The 27,443-nt window shown below is 38.0% G+C and overlaps 1 protein-coding gene across 1 annotated transcript in view; it reads right to left on the reverse strand.

Moving 5' to 3' along the window:
* The window catches only part of ELAPOR2 (endosome-lysosome associated apoptosis and autophagy regulator family member 2), a 72,481-nt gene extending 53,022 nt beyond the window's left edge, over nucleotides 1–19,459 (reverse strand). The window contains exons 1-6 of the mRNA XM_080818668.1: nucleotides 19,281–19,459; nucleotides 14,000–14,147; nucleotides 10,875–10,961; nucleotides 8,875–8,980; nucleotides 7,798–7,950; nucleotides 7,079–7,167 (exon numbers count right to left, since the gene is read on the reverse strand). Of these exons, the coding sequence (XP_080674794.1) occupies nucleotides 7,079–7,167; nucleotides 7,798–7,950; nucleotides 8,875–8,980; nucleotides 10,875–10,961; nucleotides 14,000–14,147; nucleotides 19,281–19,444 (747 nt within the window). The 5' untranslated portion in view covers nucleotides 19,445–19,459. The remainder of the gene's footprint in view (nucleotides 1–7,078; nucleotides 7,168–7,797; nucleotides 7,951–8,874; nucleotides 8,981–10,874; nucleotides 10,962–13,999; nucleotides 14,148–19,280) is intronic.
* Nucleotides 19,460–27,443: the final 7,984 nt, after the last annotated feature.

Below are 27,443 nucleotides of genomic sequence, written 5' to 3' on the forward strand. Positions count from 1 at the left end.
GCCAGGGCCTTAGGCAAGGAAATGTTCTAACATTAGATTGAGGCAAAATATTGAAAACACTGTACAGAGGCTTTAAAAGAATACAGTGTCTAATATGACAATTCAATCTCAATAAAGCTGTTTTTAAAAAATAACTTAAAAAGTATACCATGAAATTTTAATTTCTACAAATTTAGAACTCCCTAATCACTGAGAAATGCCATGGTCTTTCCCCATCATCCTAATTCAGAAACAGTTCCCAATTATATTTGACTTACTTAAACTGCGTACGAAGAAAGACAGTTCTAAGAGCTGTATCCCTTTATACCCGACTTTTTTTTTTTTTAAGATTTTATTTATTTGACACAGAGAGAGAGAAATCACAAGTAGGCAGAGAGGCGGGCAGAGAGAGAGGGGGAAGCAGGCTCTCCGCCAAGCAGAGAGCCCGATGTGGGACTTGATCCCAGGACCCTGAGATCATGACCTGAGCCAAAGGCAGAGGCTTAACCCACCATACCCAGTGTGCCCCTATACCCGACTTTTTAATGTCCCCTAGACCTTAACTTTGCTATGTAATTCACAAACTGCATAAGAGACATTGAACATTTGGAATAACTTGCAATAGTGAAGTTCATTAAAGGACAAAGAAAGTACTAGACATAGTCCATCAATTTCCTAGCCTCAGGGATGACTAAGTCGTATAGTCAAATGTCCCCTCTCCAGGCTTCCTTCTAGAACATCCTGCCCTGGCAGGCACCCTTCTAGCCTTGGCTGCAAGTTTGCTCTTTGACAAAACATTCTGTTCCAGAAGTGGGCAGCTCTGCTTGTTTGAACATCGTTATGCACCAGTGGAATTTACCTTATAAAATTTCACCCAAATTCTCCCTTATGGAATAATACAGAAAAGTCTGCTTCCTCTTTTCTATGATTTCCTATCAAATGCTTCAGCTTACTACTTAGGAAGTTCTTATTAAGTATCTATTGCGTATAGAAGAAAACACTGTGGGGAATTTAAATATTAACAAGACAATTTGCTCTGAAGGAGGTTCCAGTCTAATAGTGACAAGACGGGTTCACAAAGTGCTAGAATATAAAAAAAGAAAATATGTGAAGAAGACGCAAAAGCACTGGATTTGGAAGCAGACACAATTAGGGTTAGAATTCCAGTCTTAAGACTTACTAGCTGTGGCTACCTATAAACTTCCAGAAATTACTTAACCTCATTAAGCCTCAGTTCTCTCATCTAAAAACTGGGTATAATAATGTCTAAATTGCACAGCTATTGAAAAAAAGAATGAGGGGCCATGTCTGAATACACAAGCACACACACAGTGAGGGTGCACGCAATTACGTAAGTGACAGATGCTTCTGCTATTGATACCATCACTACTATTTCCATAATTATGGTCACCATCATCACTTCGAGGAGAAACATGAAATGTCATGGATATTCACAGAGAAGAGATCAAATCTCTTTGGGACAAGTAGAACATGTAAGAAATATGATCCAAATTCCTCCATCCCGTGGTCTTTTCTCCAACCTGAAAAAAAATTACCAGCAACTTCAACCATATTTCATATCAAATAGTTTAATATCCTGGTCTCTCTTCTCTAGATTCTGCCCAGTTTGTCAAAATTTTCTCAAGCCCTCTGCCAAGGACAAAACACAATTCTCTAAATATGTTTACTTTCACTCACTAACTTTCTCATTCATTAATTTATTCAAAAGATCCTTCATTACCTTCTGTGTTCCAGGTACTCTACTAAGCTGACAGATTTTTTTTTTAAGTGATTAAGAATGTCGTTCTGTCTACAGGAAGCTGAGAGTCTCGTCATCTTTACAAGAACTATATTTGCAACAGTGATCTGATACCAAAACACTAGCAAACCTATGACCACTCTGAAAACATCAGGAGAGGCGTGCAAAAAATTCTGTGGGAATTCCCAGCATCAAGACAACCATGGCAGATCTATTCATGTTTTTTAAGAGTAGTCAAGTTCTGTGAACCAGCACAGAATCACTCTCTTCTTACTGTGGTAACCAACACCATCTTTTCCCCTTTTGGAACTGATTTGTGTGACACTGACAGCAATAAGGAGTTAACATAGTCTGGCAGCCCAGCCATAGGGCTCAGCTGGTGAATGAAGCTGTTGGACCAGAGTATCCCACACCACTGGAAGAATGCTTGGGGGCTGGGGAGATGGGTAACAAGGCGATGGGCATTAAGGAGGGCGCATGTTGGGATGAGCACTGGGTGTTATATGCAACTAATGAATTGGTGAACGCTACATCAAAAACTAATGATGTACTATATGCTGGCTAATTGAACATAATAATAATAAAAATAATAATTTTTATTTGTCCACAGGGCAGGGGATGGAATTACTCTTCTCCCTGAGATAAAAGATAGATAGATAGATAGATAGATAGATAGATAAATGTATGTATGTATGTATGTTACTACTTCTATGGAGTTCTAGTACCCAAAATAAATAAAAGCTTAAGCCTTGTCTATATGTGGCAGATGCCCTGACAAACCGCCTTATCCCTCTAACTTCTGTGAGCAGATCTAAGACAACCTTTGTGGATATGATAAACAAATGAGCAGCTTGTTTTTTAGCCTTGGACCCTCTTAATTGAAGATAAGTATCCTTTGTACTCTTGGGAGGTTTTTTTCCCTCTTTAAATGTCTGTTGCATTGGGGCGCCTAGGTGGCTCAGTGGGTTAGGCCTCTGCTTTCAGCTCAGGTCATGATCTCGGGGTCCTGGGATTGAGCCCCACATCGGGCTCTCTGCTCAGTAGGGAGCCTGCTTCTCTCTCTCTGCCTACTTGTGATCTCTCTCTGTCAAATAAATAAATAAAATCTTTTAAAATAAATAAATAAATGTCTGTTGTATTGTTTTACTTGGTAAGCCAAGTTCTAAAGCTTAGATTCTCTTCAAAATATTTTTGGCAAATTAATGTTTTCTCTTTTCTAAATACTTCTATATCTGACACTTTGACACAAATAAATGTTGACTTTGCTAATTTGAGCTCAATGTGCTAGCACACTGGAGTCTCTCTAAATTTTACTTCTGTCATTCTCCACAGCATTATTGCTCTACAATTTAACATACTTATTCTCAATATCCTCAAGCAAGGTGAGGATTTTTAAATCAAATATTGACTGTACTCATGTGTCCTCATATTCTTCTTGGTATGACTTAGGATATGCATAATTATGTTGTTGAATTTATATTCTTATAACAAAAACATGATCCCAACTACACTACTAGTTAATATCAATTACATTCCTCACTGATATATCCATTTATTAAGTCAAACATTTTACATATAGTTTCTCAATTAGACATATATCCTCTTAACCATATCATTTAGTCCACAGTTCTCTATCTTAGCCATACAGAGATCATGAGAGGCTTTATCAAATATGGTGCTAACATCAAAAGATGCCTTCTCTCGATGACTACATGGCCATTAACAAGGTCAAAAATTTTTTTAAGATTTTAAGAGCATAAATTTAAAATTTAAAATTTTAAGATTTTAAAAGCAGGGGGAGCGGCAGGCAGAGGGAGAAGCAGACTCCCCCGCTGAACAAGGAGCCCGATGCAGAGCTCAATCCCAGGACTGTGGGATCATGACTTCAGCTGAAGGCAGATGCTTAACTGACTGAGCCACCCAGGCTCCCCACGGTCAAGATTTTTTTAGCGCAAATGTCAAGCACTGAATCTGTGCATGTGTATGCATCCATATGAGTGTATCTCATTATATGTAGAAAGTGGGCTCTGAACATTTTGAAAACATACTCAAAAATTTCAAGGTGACTCACCACTACAAAACCTCCCCATTCTAGCATGAGTCTATGTCATTAGGTGCAGCTAATGCCACCCCCTCGACACCCCCACAGTCCAGTCATACTCATACCCCACTAGCTCTTCAGCTATACTATACTCCTTCCCACATCAGATCATCACCATCCTGCTCCTTTCCCAGAAAAGCTCTTCTTCCACACCTTGGCCAAGAGTTCATACTTCTGAAGTCTTCCCAGGCTGGGTCCAATCCCCATAAAACTCAAGACTTCTCTGTTGTAGCACTAATCTAGAGCTGGAAATAATTTCTTTTCTTTTGACAGACCATCTCTTCCTCTGAAATCCAGACCACTTGTTCTCAAATTGGTGAGATCCTAGAGCAGCAGAATCAGAATTACCTGGGAACTTCTGAGCAATATCAATTCTCAGGTCCTGCCCCAGATCTACTGAAACAGAAAACTGGGGACAGGAACCTCCAGGGGAGTCTGCTGCAAACAAAAAAATTGGCAACTACTGCTCTACCCTCCATGAAGATAGTTGCCTTCTTCTTCTGCCTCTCCTTGGTTCTGCCCTCATCACCTAGCACACGGTAACATAACCAGTGCTCAGGGAAGACTCACGGAATAAATGAATGAGTAAGGAGAAACCCCGCAATTTTCATGATGTTAATGAGAGTCTCTCAACCAGGATTAGAAGGGTTTCCGTTACTAATTAAAATACTTCTGAAAAATGTTCCCTATAGGAGGGAAGCAATCAAATACCTGAGCTTCAAATGAACACAGAAACCTGTACCAGTCCTGTGGCATATACATGATTACGTTCAAAGTCTGTCAACCTCAGTAGCTGCTTCCCTTGAGGATGCTCTCCAAGCAAGGGGGAAATAAAATCAAAGATAGCATGACAGGACAAAAGGAGCCACAGTCACTGAATGACCTGAAAACATCACTAAGCCACCAGCAAATCACCAGGCTGTGCCAAGCAAGAATAAAATAGCTTTTTAAAAGAGGAAACCAGAACACATGAAAAGGTTGAAACCAACAGAAATAGAAAAAGGATTAAAATTCCCATCTATAATCTACATTTCTCTACTGTACTGGTTAATTAAACGTCTACTGTTTTGTTTTGTTTTGATTTTTAACTCCTGAAGCTAGACACATCTCTCTTGAAAAAAGTCTTAAATCACTTTTTAAAGAATCACTGAGTTGATGGAGAGCAAGTACAATGTGTTCTATACTGAGAATGTGTTCAGAGTTCACCCAGACTCGATAGGAAAACGTAGTTTGTGTGTACATGTGAACACAACATGCGTGTGGGTGCTTACGTGTACACAGGGGTGTGTGTGTGTGTGTGTGTGTGTCTGTGTGTATGTGTGCATGCCTGTGTGTGTATTCTGTACATTCTACATTTAATGCATGGTTTTACTCCCTTTAGGCCCAGGTCAACTAAATTTTATCACACTACTCACTGATGTAATAAACTACTTACGGACAAAATAAAAGGACTTTTGAATATTTTCACCATAGCAAAGACAAGAACCATTTGTATATTAGATCTCATTCATTTAAGCTTCAGTGATGCTGAATTAGTGATTAGTATAGAGAATAAAACAAATTCAATTTGCCCTACTTTTTAAAACAAGTTTAACTTAAAAAAGTTTAGGTAAAGAACTGTAACTCATCTTAGTGGCTCTCTGCATGTATTTTCTAAATGGAAATAATCCCTCCTTGGCGATTATTATAGGACCATTGACATCTTACTTCAAAACTCCTTCTAATTTAATGATGGTTTGATTTACTGTTCTTATTAAAAATAATACATATACTTCTAATTATTAAAATTTTCCACTAATTTAAATTGTCCTTCCTCTGAATTATTCTAAGTAGAATTATTCTGAGTAAGTAATGGCTCTCCTACAAATACTAGAGTGACCTTGGTCTTAAGTACTCAAAAGTCAATTCCTAAAAATAATTTGAGGACTAAAGATGAGATTAGTAATCACACAAATATAAAAAGTACGGCTTAGAACTTAAGGATACAAAATTAAGAAAAGAAAAGCAATACTGACATGTACATATATCTCCAAACTAGGTCAAGAAATTAAATGCCATGATATAAAAGATGTAAATGCAAGGAGAGAGTGCAGCATTCCAGCCACTTTTTTAAAGATTTTATTTATTCCTTTGAGAGAAAGAGACAGAAAGGAAGAGCGTGAGCAGAGAGGGGCAGGGGGAGAGGGGGAAAGAATCTGAAGCAAACTGCTCGGAGCACAGAGTCAGGAGCACAGAGTCAGGCGCTTGGGGCTCGATCCCACAATCCTGAGATCATGACCTGAGCTGAAACCCGAGTCCGGGGCTTAAATGACTGGGTGACTCAGATGCCCCAGCAGCCACTTGAATCTCAGTTTCTCTACTGACGTATGCTATTTACAGGCTCACTGTAAGACAGAAAATGCCACATCAACCGCGGGGTTTGTGTGTACATTTTTCCTCTGGCAAAGTGCCATCTGTATGGTAATTACTCTGCATTTTCTTAACGCAATTACACCGTCATCAGCCATAACTGAATTTGCCTATGGCTGCATGGCTCTTACTGATCAAACCGACTGAGGAAACAAATAATTAAAGAGAAGTTTCAGGATATTTCCATCCTGTGAGTCACAGTACACATTTTAGGGCTGCGCTCCTCCTGATCCAATTATTTTTGAAAAAAAAAAAAATTAAATGTCGAGGTGCCTGGGTGGCTCAGTCATTAAGCATCTGCCTTTGGCTCAGGTCGTGATCCCAGGGTCCTGGGATCGAGCCCCACACCCTGCTCAGTGGGAAGCCTGCTTCTCCCTCTGCCACTCCCCCTGTTTGTGTTCCCTCTCTTGCTGTGTCTCTCTCTCTGTGTGAGATAAATAAATAAAATCTTAAAAAAAATTTAGTGTTAAAAATAGCAGTCCTTTAGGGGCACTCGCTCTATGACAGACACGACACCAGGACCCGCAACCGGAAGGTGTCTTGTGTTCTCATCACAGCTTTGTGAAGTAAGATGTGATATTAGCCCCATTTTACAGATAAAAAAGCAGACTTAGAGCAAATAAGTGGCCCACAGCACTAATAAGTACTAGTGTAAAATCAAAGCGGGGCAGCAGGATTGAGAATCTACATTCTTAAATTTCCTCTGTCCTACTTACAAACATGTGTTACAAATCAACTCATTTAAGTGTCTCAGGAACCAACTGGAGGCTGCTCAATTGGGAAGAGGGTTGGATTAATAGGGAACGCAGTCGACTGAACACAGCCTGTACCTTTCCTTCTTCATCACATGGAGTATGGATCTGGAAATAGTCTTTTGTGGTACAGGGAGGTCGCTCCACACACTGGCTGGATCCTTCCTCTGCAACACAGAAACGCATTTCAGAAATGAGTCATTTATGTTGTGACTCTCAAAAAAGGCAAAAAAATCAAAACAAACAAAAAAACCCAGACAACTAAAAATTTAAAATAACCTTACACCAGATGAATTTAGGAAAAACTAGCTAGGCCTCAGGAAAATAAAAGCCTGCATTTTTATTTACCCTGGAGCAACAAATGTTCCCATAATACACAAGAAACATATCATAATTTTTTCCAATAAGACATCGACTTTTTCCATTATCACTGAACATTGTAAATTTGAAATAAATGGAAATTTTCCAAACACACGTCTATGCCAACCAATCATGTAAAATTACATTATGATTTTTTTTTTTTTTAGATTAGTATACATATAACCAAAGCACCGGGAGAAATAGATCCTTGTGGGGTGTGTAACAGAAAAAGTGATAAATGGAAACTCACACACAAAGGGGTAAGAAGAAGTCGTATTTTCTCCATTCAACACTGATTCCCTTCAACACTTGGTTTCTGACACACTCTTCCCACCCCATTTGGTGTGTGACTTCTGGCTAATGACACTAGACTCTCAACAAACATGAACTTAGAGAGAGAAGAACAAAGAGCATAAGCTGGCAAAGCCTGGTCTTACCCGAAAACTGGGAGTGCTCGTCACACTTTATGCATTCTTTGGCTCCTTTCTCAGAGTAGGTGTTTCTGGGACAGACTTGGCAGTTGAACGAACCTGGTTTGTTGCTGAATGTGCCTGGCTTGCACGGGAAGCATTCTGACGTGTATGCCACCCCTGTGTGGTAATGAAAAACAGAGCATGGGCGGGAGGACCCACCAACAACACGCACATCAGCGCCTTCGTGCTGCTTCTATCAGAAGTGAGAGAAACAGTAGTAGTCAGCCAGGATCCTTTATCCCATCCACTCAACACCAAGGAAGCATTTACTGTGTGAAAAACACTGGGATAGATTAAACATCCTAAGGAGAGCAAACACTTAAACAAGAGGGTGAGATGTGACAGAGGTATGCAAAATTATAAACTGAGTCGTCAAAAGAGAACTCCGCTCACTCTGACCTAGCCGACCCTGGCACAAATGGCCTTTTCCTCTGGTTTGTAATTCCAGCCTTTGCCAGCAGATGTCCCTATGACTAATGAGTTAGAGTCACAGGAACCAGTACAGAACGTAGTAAAATATAAGCCATTAATAAAGGAGAATGACTGGTTTAATTAAAAGTAGCCCTAACTGAGAATGGACCTTGCCAGGGTTTATTGGCTGCTCTCCTGGGCCAGCAAATGCCTGGCTGGTTCCGAGAGGCAAAAGAGGTTCAGGAGACAGGAAGAGTTTATTTTATTTCTTTATCTGTGGCTTTTACAGTGACCTGGGTGGGCTCAATGTCTGGTACAATAGACATTTCTTGAATGAGGAATAGTGTTTTATTAACAAGGATCCTTTTATTTTATGTAGAGACACTGGAAATTGTATCATGCTTACTTTTTTCACACAGATTCAATTAATTTAGTTTAAGTGTACAAAAAAAAAAAAAAAGCCAGTCAACTTGCCAAAATTAAAACCAGGATCTCTAGACATGTAAAATGCCTAATGTATTAATTCCTGCCCCATAAGCCCTTGAGCCACCCAAACCAACAATTTAATCAATGTTTTAACAAGTTCCAAATTCTGATATGTGACTACTAAAAAAAATTGCTGTGAAATACCTTCAATTGTGATATTTTTTACCAAAACCGGCTTGACTGCCTTAGAACCCATAAGGATGCCAGTGGTTCTCCAGTAAAGTATGTTGGTGCCTGATTTCAACATTACCTGTAAAGAGGAACACAAGGCACTTGGGTCAATAAACCACAATACTTCAATCATACCTCAAAGCTAATCCCTTATATACTTTTTAAGGCGTTATCATGAAACACCATTAATTAGGAACCTATGAACTTAAGTCTACTGTTAGTTCATATATAAGCTCTGCTGTAGTCATATTTCCTTTTTTAAAAAAAAGCTTGACAATAAAAATATATATAGCAATAAAGAAAGAAAAGGAAATTCTTTAAGCCTGAACAAAAAGATAAAATGATTTTTAAACCATGTGCATGAAGTTTTGGTTTGTATTTAAAAGGAATTCATTCCAGAGAGTGAAAAGGCACTCAACCCAATCACGTATTTATGGACTGCCACTATTCATGGGCTCTGAAACCAAAAGGCAACAGAATGAGTTTGCTTCCTTCTAAAATTTTTTAATAAACTATACTGCAACAGCAACCAGAGAAAAATAGGGCTGTTATAAAATAACATGATTTAAATGACTGCAACACATAAATGATGTTACATGTAATATTTGCTTCCTCGGCCACCAGCACATGGTTCTATTTACCTATCAAACTACATTTCTCATAAACCTCATGCTGTTTCTGTCAAAGCCAACAAATTAATTTAAGGGCTCCTTGCTTTCTCATTTGCCACTCTTATTCTTCCGTGTAGTCTCTGGCTGGCTAAGTTCAAGCTGTATGAAATTAAAACATATCCAAGTATTGCATGCTGCCAGAGACTCAGAAAAGTCATGCACTAAGTACTTTCTCCTGTGTTAAGTGAAGAAAGTATATTTGTTGCCAAGGGTTACTTGTACCTTCAAAGCCCAGCTTAATAAATGCTTAGGTGAATGGGATCTTAAGTGGTTCTAGCATCACTTCCAGGCATACAGATGAAAAAAAAAGAAAGAAATAAAGAAAGAAAACAGTCCAAAAGGGTACATTGTATTAACCACTCAAGAGTGAGGCCCCGGGCTAAACTCAAAGGTGGGGGTGGATGGCTGCTTACTGACATACAGCTCAGTCTACTCTGCAGGGACCACACTAGCTCGCTCCCACGTATCTTCTCATTTAATCCTGCAAGATCACTCCCATTTCTTACAAGCAAAATCAGATTCAGAGAGATGAAGCCAAAAACAGAACAAAAGAGATTTAGCCAATTGCCTACAGAAACATAACTACTGTAAGCCAGAGTTAGATTTGAAATCCATGCCTCATTCCAAAGGGGTAGTGCCCCCGGTAATAACAGAGTTACAGACCATGTTGTCTGATAATTGCTTTCAAGCATTTGGAGTTGTCCTGTGGAGGCTAGGCAGTCACCTTACTTGAAGTAACCAGAGACGGGAGAACTCTGAGCAACAGGTAACAGATAGACAGGAAGAAGGTTAAGGCTCCAGCCATGGGTGAATTTTGTGATACGCAGAGCTGTCCAACAGAGGAGTCAGTACGGACCCCCAACAAGACAAGTTGGAAAGTCACTTGTTGGGAGACTGCAGAGAAAGTTGGATCAAAGGATCCTGCCCGTGCCAGGAGCCACTGATTCGGGCCATGTGACAAGCACATATGTAAACATACATACCCCAAGGTTCTGTGTGTTAGCTTTGAATTGCGTGTTTTCTTGTCAATGCCCCTTTGAAAAGGAGGAAAGTTGGAGTATGATGGGAAAGAGAAGGGAAAGAAGCCTAAGGAGAAAGAGAAAGGTAGGAAAAAGTACCTAAGACAAAGAACAAAGAACCTGTGTCCTTGGAGCTTTGGGACAATTTCTTCCCTAACTAGAAACTGTCTAAATTAATGAACCATTTTTTCTTCTTTGTTCATAAACATTTTTTATAAGGTTGGGAAAAGGAAGGAGCAGAATGGGGGTTGGTGGGAGAGAAGACAAACAAACAGAGACTTACAGAATGAGAGCCCCATTCTCCATTGTCTGTGAGTTTTACCCACTTGTCTGCAGTGGTGTCCATCTCCTGGCACTGATCGTTTTGAATCTGTGGATTAAACACAAGGGCCCCAGTAAAGCTTCTTGAATAATGACTTTAATTAAACTCATTACTCAGCATAGGACAGGCTGCAAGAGCTTCTTTCAATAGCTACTAAGTAAGGACAGGGAGTAATTCTTAGCAAGTAAACCTACCAAGACCTCTGGAGCCTAAGTAACAACTGTATACGGTGATTCTGAGGAAAGGATCCTCATTATTGTAACAAAAGGGTTAAGAAACAGAGAGGAGGGAGGGAGAGAAGATGAGAGCAGCTAACTCTGAAAATTCACAGAAGGGAGAAAAAATCATTACAAAAATCTGACCAAAAGTTTTAAAAGCTTTCATTCACCATCCAGGCCCAATAAAAATAAAGTATGTTTTTACAGGGCTTAGGGAAGTAAGGTTTTAAATTAATAAATAAATGACACCTGCTTTGTTATCAATTCCCCAGGACTCATTCCAAACATGTAGGTAAGTAGCTACGGTCAAAGTCGAAGCCCTAAATATTGATTTGGGGGGCAATGTTAATCATGTGTCATACCAGTTCAAATGACTGTAGCTACTATCTTGAGCACCAAACACTCTGTGCTCTCCAGAACATTCTTACAAAATGCCTAAGGGTTTTTGCACACGACTTTTCCAGGCCTGTGAAGAACACACAGACATCAAAAAGCAAGGCCATTTTGCAGTACTGCCCACGAGTCAGCAATAGAGGCGGGTTGGGATAAGAACTTGTCACCTCTACATCTTGGCCACTTCATTCATCATCCTGACCAGTTTGCCAACAACATTAAAACATTTGCTGTAATAGGTATTTCCTAAAAGCTTATAAGCTAGAAAACAGATCCTTTTAACATCCAAAAATACCAGAGACTATCAGCCACTGAGGATATTTGTTTAAGCTGAATTTAAGTATCATATTTATACATACTTATATAATAAGCATAATGACCATTCTAATGCAGGTGTTAAGCCATTTCTAAGCAGTTATGCACCCTAAATATACCTTTGGTGATCCATGTGCAGATAAGCTGAAAGCTTTTTTTTTTTTTCTTTTACCCCCAGCTAAAAGCAAATATCATGTGTTTTGGGGGTATTTTAATGTCATTCTGGGATCTGATTTCTGTTCTTCAGTAAAGGTATAACCTTGGTCCAATCACTTATTCCCTCTAGGTCTTGACTTCATCACTTAAAAAGAAGAGTGGAGGAGCTGAATGAAATTCCCATAGTTCTAAAATTAAATGCTTGACTGCTTTAAATTATGTGATGTCGGAAGGTACAACTGTATCTTTCAGTCTTCAGACATTTCCTTTCCATTAACCATGAGCCTGATGACTGAAGTGTTGACCCTCTGAGTCAATAAATTGCAACCTATAAACCTGAAACATCAATAAAAGAAGGAACTCACCACCTCTTTTCAGTTTGTAACCAGAACAAAGGCACCATTCAAAGGAAGTAATGAAACTTCATGCCTTAGGAGTACCTCTACTTACAATTCTCAAACAACTTACTCAACAATACAAAACTAAATGCTTATTCTAACAGTTTCATAATTACCTCACTTCCTAACCGTACTCTAGTTTTAGTTATACTGCAAACATGTCTCATGGAATAGGGAATCATTTACTCTAAGAAGTGTTTTGCAAACAAAATGTAGCTTAAAATTCAAATCAGTTTGAATATTACTTAACATCCTAAACTCCTCAAAGGATATTAGGACAAGGAGGATCCTTAAAGGTCTGGTCACACAATCCACTTTGCAAAAGAGAATGCTGAGGGCCGGAAAGTTAGCTTGATTGCCCAAAACACACAACCAGCCACTGTACTTGGGACTTGAGCCAGAATCTCTTGACTTCAAGTCCAAGGCTTGTACTTTCATGGTAAGTATCTCTTCCCATCAAACTTCTGACTTACAAATTTCCATTATCAGGAGCAAAATAAATTTGTTTTAGAATTATCAGTACCTGAGCTTCTGAAATCTGGACCAAAGAAACATTTTACAAGGTAGTTTTCCCCAGTTACCTGTACAACACACTTTTTTTTTTTAAGAAGTCAATCTGAAAATATTTTCTCAAGCATTTGAGAAACTGCCACAACAGATATTTGCTAGATTAGATACAGTTTATATTATTTTTTTAAAGTTTATTTATTTATTTATTTATTCATTTATTTATTTAAGCAATCTCTACACCCAGTATGGGTCTCGAACTCACAATCCCGAGATCAAGAGTCACGTGCTCTTCCAACTGAGCCAGCCAGGTGTCCCTATATTAAATATTTAAATAATTTTAGTAGCAACAGTCTATTCTTTTTAATGTAAATTCAGTTGATTAACATATAATGTATTTTGAGTTTCGGAGGTAGAGTTCAGTGATTCATCAATTTCATGCCAACACCCAGTGCTCATCACATCCCGTGCCCTTCTTAATGCCCATCACCCAGTTGCCCCATCCCCCACCTACCTCCCCTCTGGCCTACTGTGTAAGACTTCTATTTCATCCTACATTCTATAGTGTTATTTCATCTCTCACCAAAAACATCAACTATCTCATCCCCTGATTCCTTTAGATTATACCAAATTGACAGAATCAGAAACACATAACCACTTCCACTTTTGAAATATTGCCCATGCTTATACTTAAATCAATCAAATATTTGAAACTGCAAGGAGAAAAAAAACCAAAAATTGAAATTGGTGAAAACATATTTTGAATAAAATAACATCTGTAGCTATAAAGAAAATTAAAATGAATGTTGGGTGAAAGCATTTTTCACACATAAAGTCTAAATCAAATAGTCATCCAACGATCATAACCAAAAATAAAACAAGTCCAATGTTATTCAACAAGATGAGAGCTCAGAGGTAAATAAACAATATTAAGCCAAAATAAAATATTACAGAAGAAATAAGGTTTTCTTTTAATATTAAAATGTTCAGTTGACAGAAAAAACTGAGGAGGCATACCACGCAAAAGCAACAACCTATTAAAATAAATTTTACATGAATTTCTCTCAAAAAGTAAGTTCTAGAACATAAAAGGCCTTACAAAGAACTCAAAGAAGATGTTGTTGTCGACATATTGGTACTCAAAGAAGACATAACCCGACTTCTTGAGGTGCACAGCATAGATCAAAGATACCGTGCAGTCATCACGATTGGACTCTATGTAATTTCCACGAGGGACCCAAGAAGAGCTGTGAAAACAAAACCAAGAGGCATTTTTACATTAGCATTAGGAACCCTCTTCTGTTCACAAGTTACGTAAGTCAGTTTCAAAAGTAGTTCCATCAGCAAAGCACAGCAGGGAAATCTAAAGCTTTTCTGGAACTCAAAGGCCAACAAATTACTGGGAAAATGTTCATTTCCTATGGCAAAGGGCTTCCTAAACCTCGGTAAGGTTATGTGATCCATTTGCTAGGAAACAGCTATTTTTCATCAAAACCTTGGTCACCAAGTAGATGACCACTAATTGCAACCGTCTGAGGTAGAATTATTCTCTCAAGCAACACCTGAAGTTTTATTTATACACCTATATGCCTGCCACGGAGATGAGGAGTTCCCTGAAATGAAAGAAGGAAAAATACACTGGTGAACAAAATTTAAGTTGTAAATCTAACCATAATTCTGAGCTAAACCAAAAAGGAGTCACATCTTGACTCTTGGGAAAAAAATTTTTTTTTCTAACAAACAGTATGAAAGCACAACTTAACAGCCTTCCTTGTTTATATGGATAATAAGAGTCAGAGTTTGGCAAATTCTTTTCTTTTTTTCTAAAAGAAATCTGAAGACTGAGATTTCCACATCCCAACGTGACTCACTAACTGGTACTGGAGTTGCCCTTTCTCTTTCACAAACTGTTAAACTAAGGAAAATAACACGAGCCATATTCAGGCACTGACAATAGGCAATGCCAGACTGAGATTCTTGAGAGCAGGAAAATGCACGAGGCAAAGCCCAAACTGACTTTGACCTCACTCTTCAGGACACTTTCCAGATTGTGGCATCCAAGCAGAGCAGAGTGGTCTCACGGGGCTAAGGAGCAGAGCTGAGTGTTTAGGGCAGCTGAAGCAGCTGGAATTTATGGGCCTGAGAATCAGAGGAAGCAGGGGTCCAGAAGTCCATATGGAGTTTCTCTGTTGGCCCTGGGCTTGAGGCTAGAGGATACAGACAGACATGGGAGAGAACAGCCACTGCAAAATTGTGAATTAATCAGAGAGACCACATTAGCGGGAGTCACAGAAGCTTCTGGTCACCCAGAGAGGAGAAAACTTGAAAACCACATTAGGCATTCATCTGACACCCCAAAATTGCCACCCTGGGAATAGGGCCCTGCCCTAGAGCAGGTATGAGCAAACTTTTTCATAAAGAGCCAGAGAATAAATATTCCTGGTTTTGTGGACCATCTGGTCGTTCCTGCAATACTGAACTCTGCTATCGTAATTGAAAAGCAGCCACAGACAATGCAAAAATAAATGAGTGCAGCTGTCTTGCAATATAACTTTGTTTACAAAAACAAAGGGCCCACAGGTCATGGTTGGCCAGCTCCTGCACTAATAAAGGCTGTGATCTAGAACTAAGAGTGACACCACTACAGAGCCACCCTAAAGAATAAAAAAAACAGGCCTGATGAGATCAAGGTGCTTTTTCAGCACATAAACTGCCTGCCAGAACAAAATTCAGCATCCTTAAAATAAAAAAAAATTTAAAAATCCACATTCCCTACACCTTAACATTCATAATGCCCAAGATACACTAAAAATTTACTAGACATGCCAATAAATGGAAAAATACAACCCTTCAGTGAGAAAAAAGACAGTAAAAAAAAGCCACAGACAAGTATTTAAGATAGTTCTTACAAATACAGTCAACTATAAATAAAAGATGAACACAGTGAGTGAAGGGATGAAGAATCTCAAGGATTTTAAAGGAAGCAAGAGCCATAAAATAAACTAGATGGAAATTTGGAAACTGAAAAATCACAGCATAAAGAACTTGAGAACCCCCCCCAAACATTGATGATAGAGCAATAAAATTCATTTAATCTGCAATACAAGAGAAAAAAACTGGAACAAAAAGAGCCTCAGTGACTTTTAGACAATATCAAGTGGTCTAACATACACGTAATTGGAGTAAAAGAAGGAAAAGAAGGAGAGAATAGGGCAGAAAAAACATTATTAGTGAAATAATGCCTAAAATCGTTCCTAAATTTGGTAACGGTATCAACCTACAAATTCAAGAAGCTCGCTAAACTTGAGGTAAATATGTGAAAACCAATGCCAGGCACATCACGGTCAAACTGTTGAATAGCAAACATATAGAGAACATTTCATAAGTAGGCAGAGAAAATAAGGTCACAGGTGCACCTGGGTGGCTCAGTGGGTTAAAGCCTCTGCCTTCGGCTCAGGTCATGATCTCAGGGTCCTGGGATCAAGCCCCTCATTGGGATCTCTGCCCAGCGGGGAGCCTGCTTCCCCCCGCTCTCTGCCTGCCTCTCTGCCTACTTGTGATCTCTCTGTCAAATAAATAAATAAAATCTTAAAAAAGAAAAGAAAGAAAGAAGGACACATTACACAGAAGGGAATTAATCATAAAAAAATCAGCTTACTTTTCATCACAAATAAGGGAGAGTTCAGAAAGTAGTGGAACACCTTCAAGCACAGAAAGAAAAAAGTAAAGTCCAGAGTCCGATGTCCAAGAAAATATTCTTCAAAATGAAGGCAAAAATAAATGTGTTTTTAAGTAAACAAAAGCTGAATTTGTGAGCAGCAGACTTGCATCATAAGAATGGATAAAGAAAATTTCACCGGTTGAAAAAAATAATCCTAACATTCACATCTATATAAAGAAAGGAGCACCAAAAATGGTGACTATGTAGATAAACATACAAAGCCATATTTTTTCATCTCTTCTTTTAAAAACAACTGGGGCACCTAGACGGCTCAGTGGTTAAGTATCTGCCTTCAGCTCAGGTCATGATCCCAGGGTCCTGGGATCGAGACCTGCACCGGGCTCCCTGCTCTGAGGGAAGCCTGCTTCCCCTTCTCCCACAATCTGTGCTTGTGTTCCCTCTCTCACTGTCTCTCTCTCTGTCAAATAAATAAATAAAATCTTCAAAAAATAAAAATAAAAACTCTTGATTATTTAACATACATTTCATTGTACTATAGGCTTTATAATATGTTTCTAAATATATGACAATAGCACATAGATGAGGATATAACTGTAACTACTGTTGTAAAGTTTTACATCTTGTGTAAAAGTATAATAACTCTGATAACACTAGAATGTCTATTGTGATTTGTAGCCTTTGCAAACAAGATTAGAAAAGTATCTGAAGATATTAAAAAAACATTAAGCATAACAAAAAATAAACTGTACTTTTTCAAATTTTAAACTTTTGTTTAGCAAGACACCATTAAGAAAATGAAAAGGCAAATGTGACAAAGAAAATATTACACATATGTGAATATGTATTTGCATATACATGCATGCCTGTGAATATTATGTAAGTATTATACTAATATATACATGACAAGAACTTTGTCCAGAATACAGAAAGGACTCATACAGCTCAACAATAAAATGACCCCCAAAACAGAAAATGGGTAAAACTGATATCTCACACACACACAAAATTAAACACACAATGACTATATGAAAAGTGTTCATGGGAAATACAGCTTAAAACCACAAGGAGGTATCATTTCACACATGCACATAAAACAAGATTTGACAAAACAAATATTGGTAAATATGGAGTGTGACTAGAATTCAAATGTACCACTAGAGTCTACAATGATAGAATCATTTTGAAAACTCTATGACCCAACCAATTACAAAGAATGAAAACAAGGTCAGATGAATAGAAAAAGAAAAGGAGGGAAGGAGGGAGATGATCATAGCAATGTCAGACTGAAACTTATATTTTTCAAGAAAATTAGATGAAACAGTACACTGAAAAAATTGTACTTATCATTAAATTTCTTTAATGGATAAACTACATATTCTAAGTAGAAGAAATCTATGTCAATATCTCCTGTTCACCAAAACAAAGATCTGAGATACCACAACATCCTACTAGTACCCTCTTCTAAAGAGCAATTTTGTTTAAGAAAATAAAATTACATTTTTAAAATATATACACACTGAAGCACATATGTATACACATGTATACATGCATATATGTGTATACATGTGTACATATAAAGATATGTACATATAAATTATACATATGAAACATGCATTATAAAATATACATATAAATATATATTTTTAGAGGAATAATCCTGTTAATGATATCTAATGCCACAACCTTATATAAAGAAATGATTATCAGGAGAGTAAAAAATGTCACTTGGAAGAGAGAGAAAGAGAGGACACTGGAAAGCAAGTGAGATTAAGGAAGGATAGGAAGGAGAGAACACATCTTTCAGCACAGCTAAATAATTCCTCAGCATCCTTAGCTCATGGTAAAAAGGCTGAGTTCCTGAGAAGCCATTTTTGTCAGAAGATAGCTAGAGGCCTGAAGTTTAATTTCCCATCCATGGCCATATGGAAGGAAATATTACATAGTCAATCCAAGAGAAGAGGAAGGATTATAATCCAAAGGTAAGATTTTGCATCTTTTCAAAACAATTTAACATTCTACCAATGTCACAGGCAAAGCTAATAAGCCCCTAAAGAAAGGAAGAAATTACAGCACAGGTAACAAAGTCAACAATATTGTAATAACTGCTCATGGTGACAGAGGGCAACTAGAGTTACTGTGGTGAACATTTCATCATATATATAATTGTCAAATCACTTTGCTGTATGCCTTAAACTTCTGTACTATATGTCAACTATACTTCAATTCTAAAAAAATTTTTTAAAGGTAATAATTAAGCAAAGGAGCTTTCCACTTTATGTATTTAACCTACTCTCTCACAGGAGATAATAGGGTATCTAAATGAAGATTACACATTCTTTCTTTCAGAGGAAAAGAAAAATTAATTCAAAATTACCCATTAAAAATTAGAGAAAGGTTAGTAGAAATACCAGTCTTGAATGTTACAGATATATTATTAGAAAACTGGTTTGTTTTTCTATTAATAGCTTTACTGCACTTTTGCATGCGGTATTTATGATGTCCTAAGGGCAAATACTTTAACCTCATGAAAACTGAGCTACATTATCTGTATGACCATCCAAAAAAGATGACTCTTTGCAACTAGCTTATCTGGAATCCCAGTCAGTACCAAGATCAGCCCCACCTTCTTTCTAGAAAAGAGCAACTACATGCTTCTCAAGGACTCAGTCAAGATCCAGAGACTCCTTTGGAATCTTACTTGTTACAGCCATCTGGCCTGCTGTCAGAAGGGCCGACCACAGTGTCCATGAACGTCGCAACGTTGGAAAATCCAGCCGGCAATTCGTCCCATTCATCAAACTTGATGCCACTGCCCAAGGAATAGGTACCTTCACCACACTTACTGCATACCTGGTTCTTCATTTCTAGATACTCTCCCGAAGCACAGGAGAAAGCTGGAAGAGAGAAGAACAGAGAACTCGTTAGTCACTGCGTTCCTCCATCAATTTTATCACCAGAATTATTTTAAATTTTTTTTAGATTTTATTTATTTATTTGATGGAGAAAGAGAGAGCAAGACCAGGGGGAGCAGCAGGCAGAGGGAGAGGGAGAAACAGGCTCCTGACTGAGCAAGGAACCCGATACGGGGCTCGATCTCAGGACCCTGGGATCATGACCTGAGCTGAAGGCAGATGCTCAACCGACTGAACCACCCAGGAGCCCCACCAGAATTATTTTTATAAAGCTCTGGTCTTGCCACACCCTAATTAAAGCTTCCTAAACTTGTCCTTATTACCACATGTGCTTTATAATCTGGCCCCAACCTATTTTTCCAGGCTCATCACTTGCCTCTTTCTCTTCCAACCCTAACAAGATTCCTATAATTCCCAAGATATTTCATCCTCTCTCCCCTGCTGTGCTCTTCTTTCTCCAGAAATGCTAACTGATCCACCTGTTCTACTTGCCAAACTCCTGTTTCTAACCCCAAAACGGCCCTCTTTATAAGACCTCCCTGCCCCCACCAGGCAGTCAGCAGGTAAGTTGTATCTCCCTCTGTGCTCCTAGGATACTCTTCTCATAGCACCTGCATTAAAGTGTGTGTGCTTGTGTGCTGTCTCTCTCTCTCTCTCTCTCTCTCTCTCTCTCACACACACACACACACACACACACACGAGGTGATGTATATATGTATTAGTTGATGTGAGATTTTGAGCTTCCAGAAAACAAGGATCATTATTTTTGAATTCCTAATTCTATCTGGCAAATACGAAGTCCAAATAAAAGGTTGATCCAGTGAGTGGGAACAAAATATAATGGGGTAATTGGAGGGCAGTGTTTCTCATGCAATAGCCAAATCAGTATCTCCACTTTTTCAACATTCACGACTCTGACCTAGTAGTCATTTCTGCAACCCACATCTTATTACTGATGTCAAGCTCTGGGCTAATTCTGAGAACTAACTATAACCAGAGACAGCAGGCATGGACATTGTGAAGAACAGTTGACACAGTTACAGAAAAAAAGATAGCTCTGCTGCTAAGTTATTAGTCATTCAACAAATGCAAATCTATGGCCCCCAAGATGGGGCTCTGTGTTCCAAGTGCTCTTAGCGACTCAAACACAGCAAAGGGCTTTCTAGTCATTTAATCAGGATATTAAAGAAACAAGAACAAAATAAAACCTCCCAATTATTCAATAAAGAAAAACAAGTCTCCCAGCAGAGAGTAAAGGAGCAAAGCCTCACATTTAGATACATTCTTCTTTTATAATACATTTCAAAACAGCCAGCAAAACAAACAAGTTAATTTTGAAAAACTAAAGAATTAGAGCTAAACCCCACAGCTGTCTACTTATTTATGCACTGAAAAGTTGTAATGGTTTTCTTCAGAAAAGCTTACGATGCTGTACAAGGAAATTTGAACTCTCAAATCAACATCCCACAATTAGTAAAACATTAGAAAATAAGAAAGGTTAAGCGAAAAATAGTGCATTCTGGCTACAAGGTCAAAACTATCCTGGGACCACATTGTACCACTCTTCCTGTGACCTTAAGTGAGTCACTTCATCTGTTTGGGGTCCTCAGCTTCTCTCTCTGGAAAATGAGATAATCATCACAGTACTGCTTTATATGGCTATATTAATTAAATAAAATATAATATAAAGTGCTTAGCACAGTGCCTGGCATTTAATAGACATTCGCTACATGCTATTATTGTCACTACCAGAACTACCAGCAGAGAAACACAGTAATGGGAAAAAATTTACTTCACTTTTACTGCTTATGGGGCTTCTAGAAAACTGATAAATACTAAAATAAACCAAGCACCAACATTACATTAAATCAAGAGTCAGCAAACTCCAGCTCACAAGCCAAATCCAGCCTGCTTGTTTTTGTAAATAAAGTTTTATTGAAACACAGTCACAAGCATTCATTTACATATTGTCTATGGCTGCTTTTGTACCACAGTGGCAGAGCTGAATAGTTGTAGCAGAGACTATACCACCTGCTGAGCTGAAAATATTTACTTTCTGATAACATAATCTTTGAAGATAGTTTAGTCTAGTGTCCTAAACCGTACTTTTAATTCATAAGAAGTAGTATTTTGTCAAATTGTTATAAGGGACTCTAGAAGCTAAGAAGAAGATTGTGTTGTGTTATTTCAGAATGTTCATGGCCCTGTTAAAATCACTGAGAAGAGCCTCAATGCTTTCAGAGGTGTTTACTTCTCTAAGACCAGAAGGAAACCTGAAAGAAAGTTGACAGTGAATGTTTTAAGTATTTATTACATAATCAATTCTTTTTACTCATGGTAAAATCCTGGGTTAGGCTCCTGTGAGACTAGTCACAATATCTTCAGGAACAGATCAATACATAACCTTGTCTTACGTGTGTTTCAGTTGGAAAACATCTTATTTAATATATATTGTTGATTCATTAACATTGAATTTAAGGCCAACAGCACTATAACTCATCCTTCAACTAAGCTTATTTAACCCATGTATTTTCTCCACAAGGCACTGACAGCCTTCTTGTACTTAACAGCACCTCACCACATTTGGGGGCCATTTTAGACAGCAAAATCACCAATAAAAAGCATAAAAATGCAGAAAAAAGTGGCATTAAATAAATTGCGAAGAGGATACTTGTTGACACCATGAGAAATAAGGCAGAATGTGACTTGTTTGAAATTGGCCGAGACCAGGTGATCAGGTGACTCAAATTTTTAAGCTCTGTGTATGTCAGCAAATGACTGTGAAAGTATTATTCGCACTGCTGTGGGGGGAGTCGTGAATAAATTTTATAAAGTAGGTGAATTTACAAATGTGGAATCCGTTCATAATTGGGAGTGACATGTTTATAACATACCTGTAAAGGAGGAAGATATGCCCATTTACAAGATGAGGACAATGAGGCACAGTACATTTAAATAACCCAATTAGGAGGGTGCCCCTTAACAAGTGGCCAAACTGATATTCAAATTTAGGTCTGATTCCAAAGTAGGTGCCCCAAGAAAATTCAACTTGGGCAATTAGTATAATAAATGCAAAAACTCAAGCAATTTCAAATGAACCCATCATTGTATTTGACATCACTTTCCATCTCCTGTCTTGAACTGTTGAACAATATTCATTATTGTGCATATTGTGCAATAACCATTCCCCACCCTCAGATACCTTGTGGAATTTTTAATATATCACTCCTAAAATTCATGAAGTATTTTAGCAAGATGCTAACTTCCCTAAGTCTCGATATCCCCGTCTATGAAAGGAAGACAGTAATAACATGTATCTTAAAGAATTGCTGTGAGATTCAATGAGCTATTCTGCGTGAAGCATTCAGCAGTGTCCCTGACATAAAACACTCAATATATGTTAGCAGTAATTATTAATAATGCAATTCAGGGGTCTGGGACAATAGGAATTCTGCCAGTGGCCTGATGATTTGACATCGCCTAAGAATAATTACGTGTTCAAAGATAGTCCAACGGGTATAGGGCCTTTAATGATACAGGGGAACTAAAGAGTCTAAACCTTTTTGTATTTTAATCATTTGCTACTCCTCAGTCTTTTTTCCTACCCTGGAAGCTAGCTCTCCAGCCACATGTCAAAGGAAGAGAAGAGCCGCACATTCTTACAAAACATAACTTACTCCATGAGATTATGTCACCACAAAACTGCCCACCTCTTTAGGCAGTCACCAGTGATGACCAGCTTTCTCTTTTCCAGTATCTTCCATCTTAGCCACATTCACTTTCTACTTCAGCACTGCTTTCTTGGCCTCTGATTTTTAGTTGGCTATAAGTTTCTACAATCTTAGGTATGACATTCTTTTCATTCAGATTTTTTTAGAGTATAACATAGGACCTTTTCAACAAAAGCAGGATGATAGTTGTTGTAAGTTGTTGTTGACGATAGTTGTTGTTTTAATGTTGTACATGTCACTTGACTAGGTTTCAGTTGAACAACTAATCATTTCTAAAATAAATACAATTTTTCTTCAACAATCTCAAAATTCTAGAATATGTGAATTGAAGTTAAGCAGACCCCAAAGTTCTGCCATAAGAAGAGAAAAACCTGATTTGCATAAGGTCACACACCATGTAACAGTGGGTTTAGTCTGGGATTTCACAGTATTTGCCCTAAGTACCCAGAGAAAGAGTGATATTAAAAATCCATCCTCTAAAAGTCTGAATTGTAACCAAGAGGTCATGCACTAAACTCAGTGTTCTTGTCCTCAGCTTTATGCCTCTGTTCTGACCTCAATTTCTGCTACTGCAAATCTGTAAAGGTTGAAATATGCAGATGTGAAGAATCAGATATGGAAAAAAAGCATTTATATTCATCTGTCACCAACTAGCAAAAGGTTGGCACAATTTACTTAACCCTCTGTGCTTTCGTTCGTTCACATTCCAATGAGAATACCACTTCACTTCCACCCTCACAGGACGGCTGTGGTCCCATGAGACACTGGAAACTACTCTGACAATGAAAAGCGACATGAAAATTCAAAGCATCATTATTATCAGGCAACCACCCAGTACAATGGACTAAATAATAGCTACCGAATGAATCATTTCTATGCTGATTATCATCTATGATTTATGCCTAACAATAAAGAATATCTATTTAATCCTCTCACCACAAGGGTCTTTTAAATTTGCTTTTTTCTTCCACCAAAGACCCCATGCTTTGAAAGATAATAACTATCAATTACATTTATTCACAATTAATCCATTTTTCTATTTAATTTAAGATTGCTCATTACTGGAATTTGTTTTCTAAATAGTAAACAGCAATAATAAGTAGTAATAAAAGAATTTTCAATTATTAAAAAAAATTTTTTTTAAGTCGGATCCATGCTGGGCCCAAACTCACGATCCTGAGATCATGACCTGAGCCAAAATCAAGAGTTCAATGCTTAAACAACTGAGCAGCCCAGGCGCCCCAAGAATTTTCAATTTTTAATGAGATGCTGATTAATTAGGAAATGGATACAATGTCATTTCAGGTTAAGTATCTGGGAATCACTCTATGTTACAGGAAGTCATCCAACAAGTACTTCTTGAGTACCTAGTATTTGGTTGGCAATTGCTAGACACCAAGGGTATTTTGGAAACAATCCCTATTCAGATGGAGTTTCTATTCTAATCTAGTCTAGACTTATCTTCCTCAAAATAGATTCAAAATTTATATTCACTAAGCTAAATTCACTGTAAAATCTATCTTATCTGTTAACCTAAGTTAATAGCTAAGTAAAAAAATAATTATATTCACTTATGGGAAATGAATAATTAAATCAATTCCAGAAATAAGACAAGCAAGTATGTCTCTTTTTCTTCAGTTGTTTAGTTTCATTTAAATAAGATCAATAGAATAAGTTTAAAGAGTAAGGTCACAGCTGTAGATACTCTTCTTCTTGACTAGACCACAAGGCTACTCTTTTTATTTTAAGATTTTATTTATTTATTTGACAGAGATCACAAGTAGGCAGAGAGGCAGGCAGAGAAAGAGGAGGAAGCAGGCTCCCCGCGGAGCAGAGAGCCCGATGTAGGGCTCAATCCCAGAATCCTGGGATCATGACCTGAGCCAAAGTCAGAGGCTTAACCCAATGAGCCACCCAGGCGCCCCCCCACAAGGCTACTCTTGCAACCATTATTATTCACTGCCATTGAGGGCCCAACAAACAGGGACAATAACGCATAGTTCATGAGTCTCAATGATAAATTTTACCTTCATTAATCATTCAGCCTATCAATTATCATTATCATATCATTAAAACTTCAACTGGCTGCCAGGTTTATCATTACACTGCTCACCGAAAACAAAAGGAAGTAGAAAATGGCATCTATGAGATATCAAACATGATACTGAGCCTGGCAAATCTCAGCTCTTGTTTTTCCTCTCTCACTGCGAGTGATGAAGAGAACATGACCTTTGTAAGTCCTTACTTGTGAAATTCTTAAAAAAGAAAAAAAAACTATTTTTATATCTCACTTTACAAAAATGAAAGGGAGACATATGAACAAGTACATTAACACAAACCAGGTCTGACTCATGTTCTCTAATTCCCTGTTCTTTGAAAAGAGTATTTAGTGAAAGCACAGCCTCTACATCTCTGAAAATGAATTCTCATCCCTAACATCTTTTCCAGCAAATGGGTCCTCACACAGCCCTGTCAGGTAGGACTATATGACTGTCCCTGTGCTTCTTCAAGGGAACTGATGGGCTAGATTATCCATCCTCCTCCCTCCCCCCAAAACCCCACAAACTCCTGTCCAGAAAAATGATCCATGAAACTGGAGAGATAACAACCCCAATTAAATTAGTTTCCAACTTTTGATGAGAGAGCTAACTAAGGCAGTTTTCTTCTTTAAAGAAAAAAAAAAAAACACAAATGGATTTCACTGTGGCTTCCCGACCTAAGTGTTTGATGGAGAAGAAGACAATTCCAGTCCACTGGGCACAAGATGACATATGTTTTACAGAAAAATAAAATATATATAATCGAGACCGTCAGGGGAAGGAAAGAGTTCAGAGTACTTGATGAGGTCACCAAAGGGGGCAGAACAATGCATTTGCGAAATCAGTTTTCTCAACTTCCAATTATGTCCTAACACTTTGATTCTTATCATCCTGAACTTTTCCTCTTTCTTAGAAGGTGTCGGTAACCCTCTACTTCCTAATAGGCTTGCTGCCCTTGATTCTGCAGTTTTGAGAGCTGAGCTCTCTCATCTCCTAATAAAACATGTTTTTCAGAGAAACTTCCTCAACTGTAGCTCCCACCAAACACCACAACTAATAAGCCTGATTTTTGAGCTGTTCTTTTCATAATCCTCTTCACTCGGACCTTTCACGTGTCACTGGTGTGTTGCTAAACCCGTTAACCTCAACACCCTCCCCACCTGGAACTTGGGGCATCAACATCTCACACAAAGCCTACTGAGGACAAAATGTTCCTCTCCTTTTTCCATACAGAATGAATTTTCACAAATCTGATCAGATCTCAGTGTTTCACCTATAGAATGAAACGGCAAAGTCAGTCTCCAATTTAGGAAACCCCAGGTATCTAATCCACACATGTTCCATGGTTCTGGAGCTTTCTGAAGAGCCTTGAGAGTTACAGCTTTATCTTTTGGGATGAATGAAAAAGGACTCTATTTTAAATTAAGAATTTCTTTAGTTGAAGAAAGTATCCATTTTTTTCCTAAGACACATCAAATAATGAAAGTGTACTATATGTGTTAAGCACCAACAAGACTCTAAGCACAGGGGGAAAAAATGCCAACTTCTTGTTGTATAAGAGGCTATAAATGCAAATGTGCTCTAAATTCCGAATGTTATTCTTTTACCTTTCAGAGATATATATACAATTAAGAATGAAATCTACAGTCAGATCATTAATCCTTTAGAAGGACCCAGAAAGCAATATATCTGAGGATTTTTACATGCTATTTTTAAAAAATCACTTGGTTATGCAGATCTTAACTTACATCACATTTCATCAAGAGATAAATGTTAAGGGAACACGGATGCCACAAGAAGGGGAAGAACACTTGTTCTTCATGTGCTATAGCATATTCTGAAGAGCCAGGACACCACAGAAGTTACGAACATGAACCCAGGAGCTGGACTGCCTGGGTTCAAATCCCCATTCTGTCAAGTACCTATTTCCCAAGGTTTTGGTGATGCCTGATTAATTTGAGTCAATACACGTAAAGCAGTTATAATCGTGCCTGGCATGTAGCAAATAATGATGGGCTATTACTGCTTCACATTATTATCATTACTATTAAGTTATATTATAATTACGATTCCTGGCACTATTGGTGGTATGTATCATCTCGTTTAACTTCCTCAGACACCCATGAATAGCTGTCTCCAGGTCAAAGTCCTTGGTATGACACACAGGAGGCTGTGAGAT

Source organism: Martes martes, assembly GCF_963455335.1.
Source record: "Martes martes genome assembly, chromosome: 11".
Lineage (NCBI taxonomy): Eukaryota > Metazoa > Chordata > Mammalia > Carnivora > Mustelidae > Martes > Martes martes.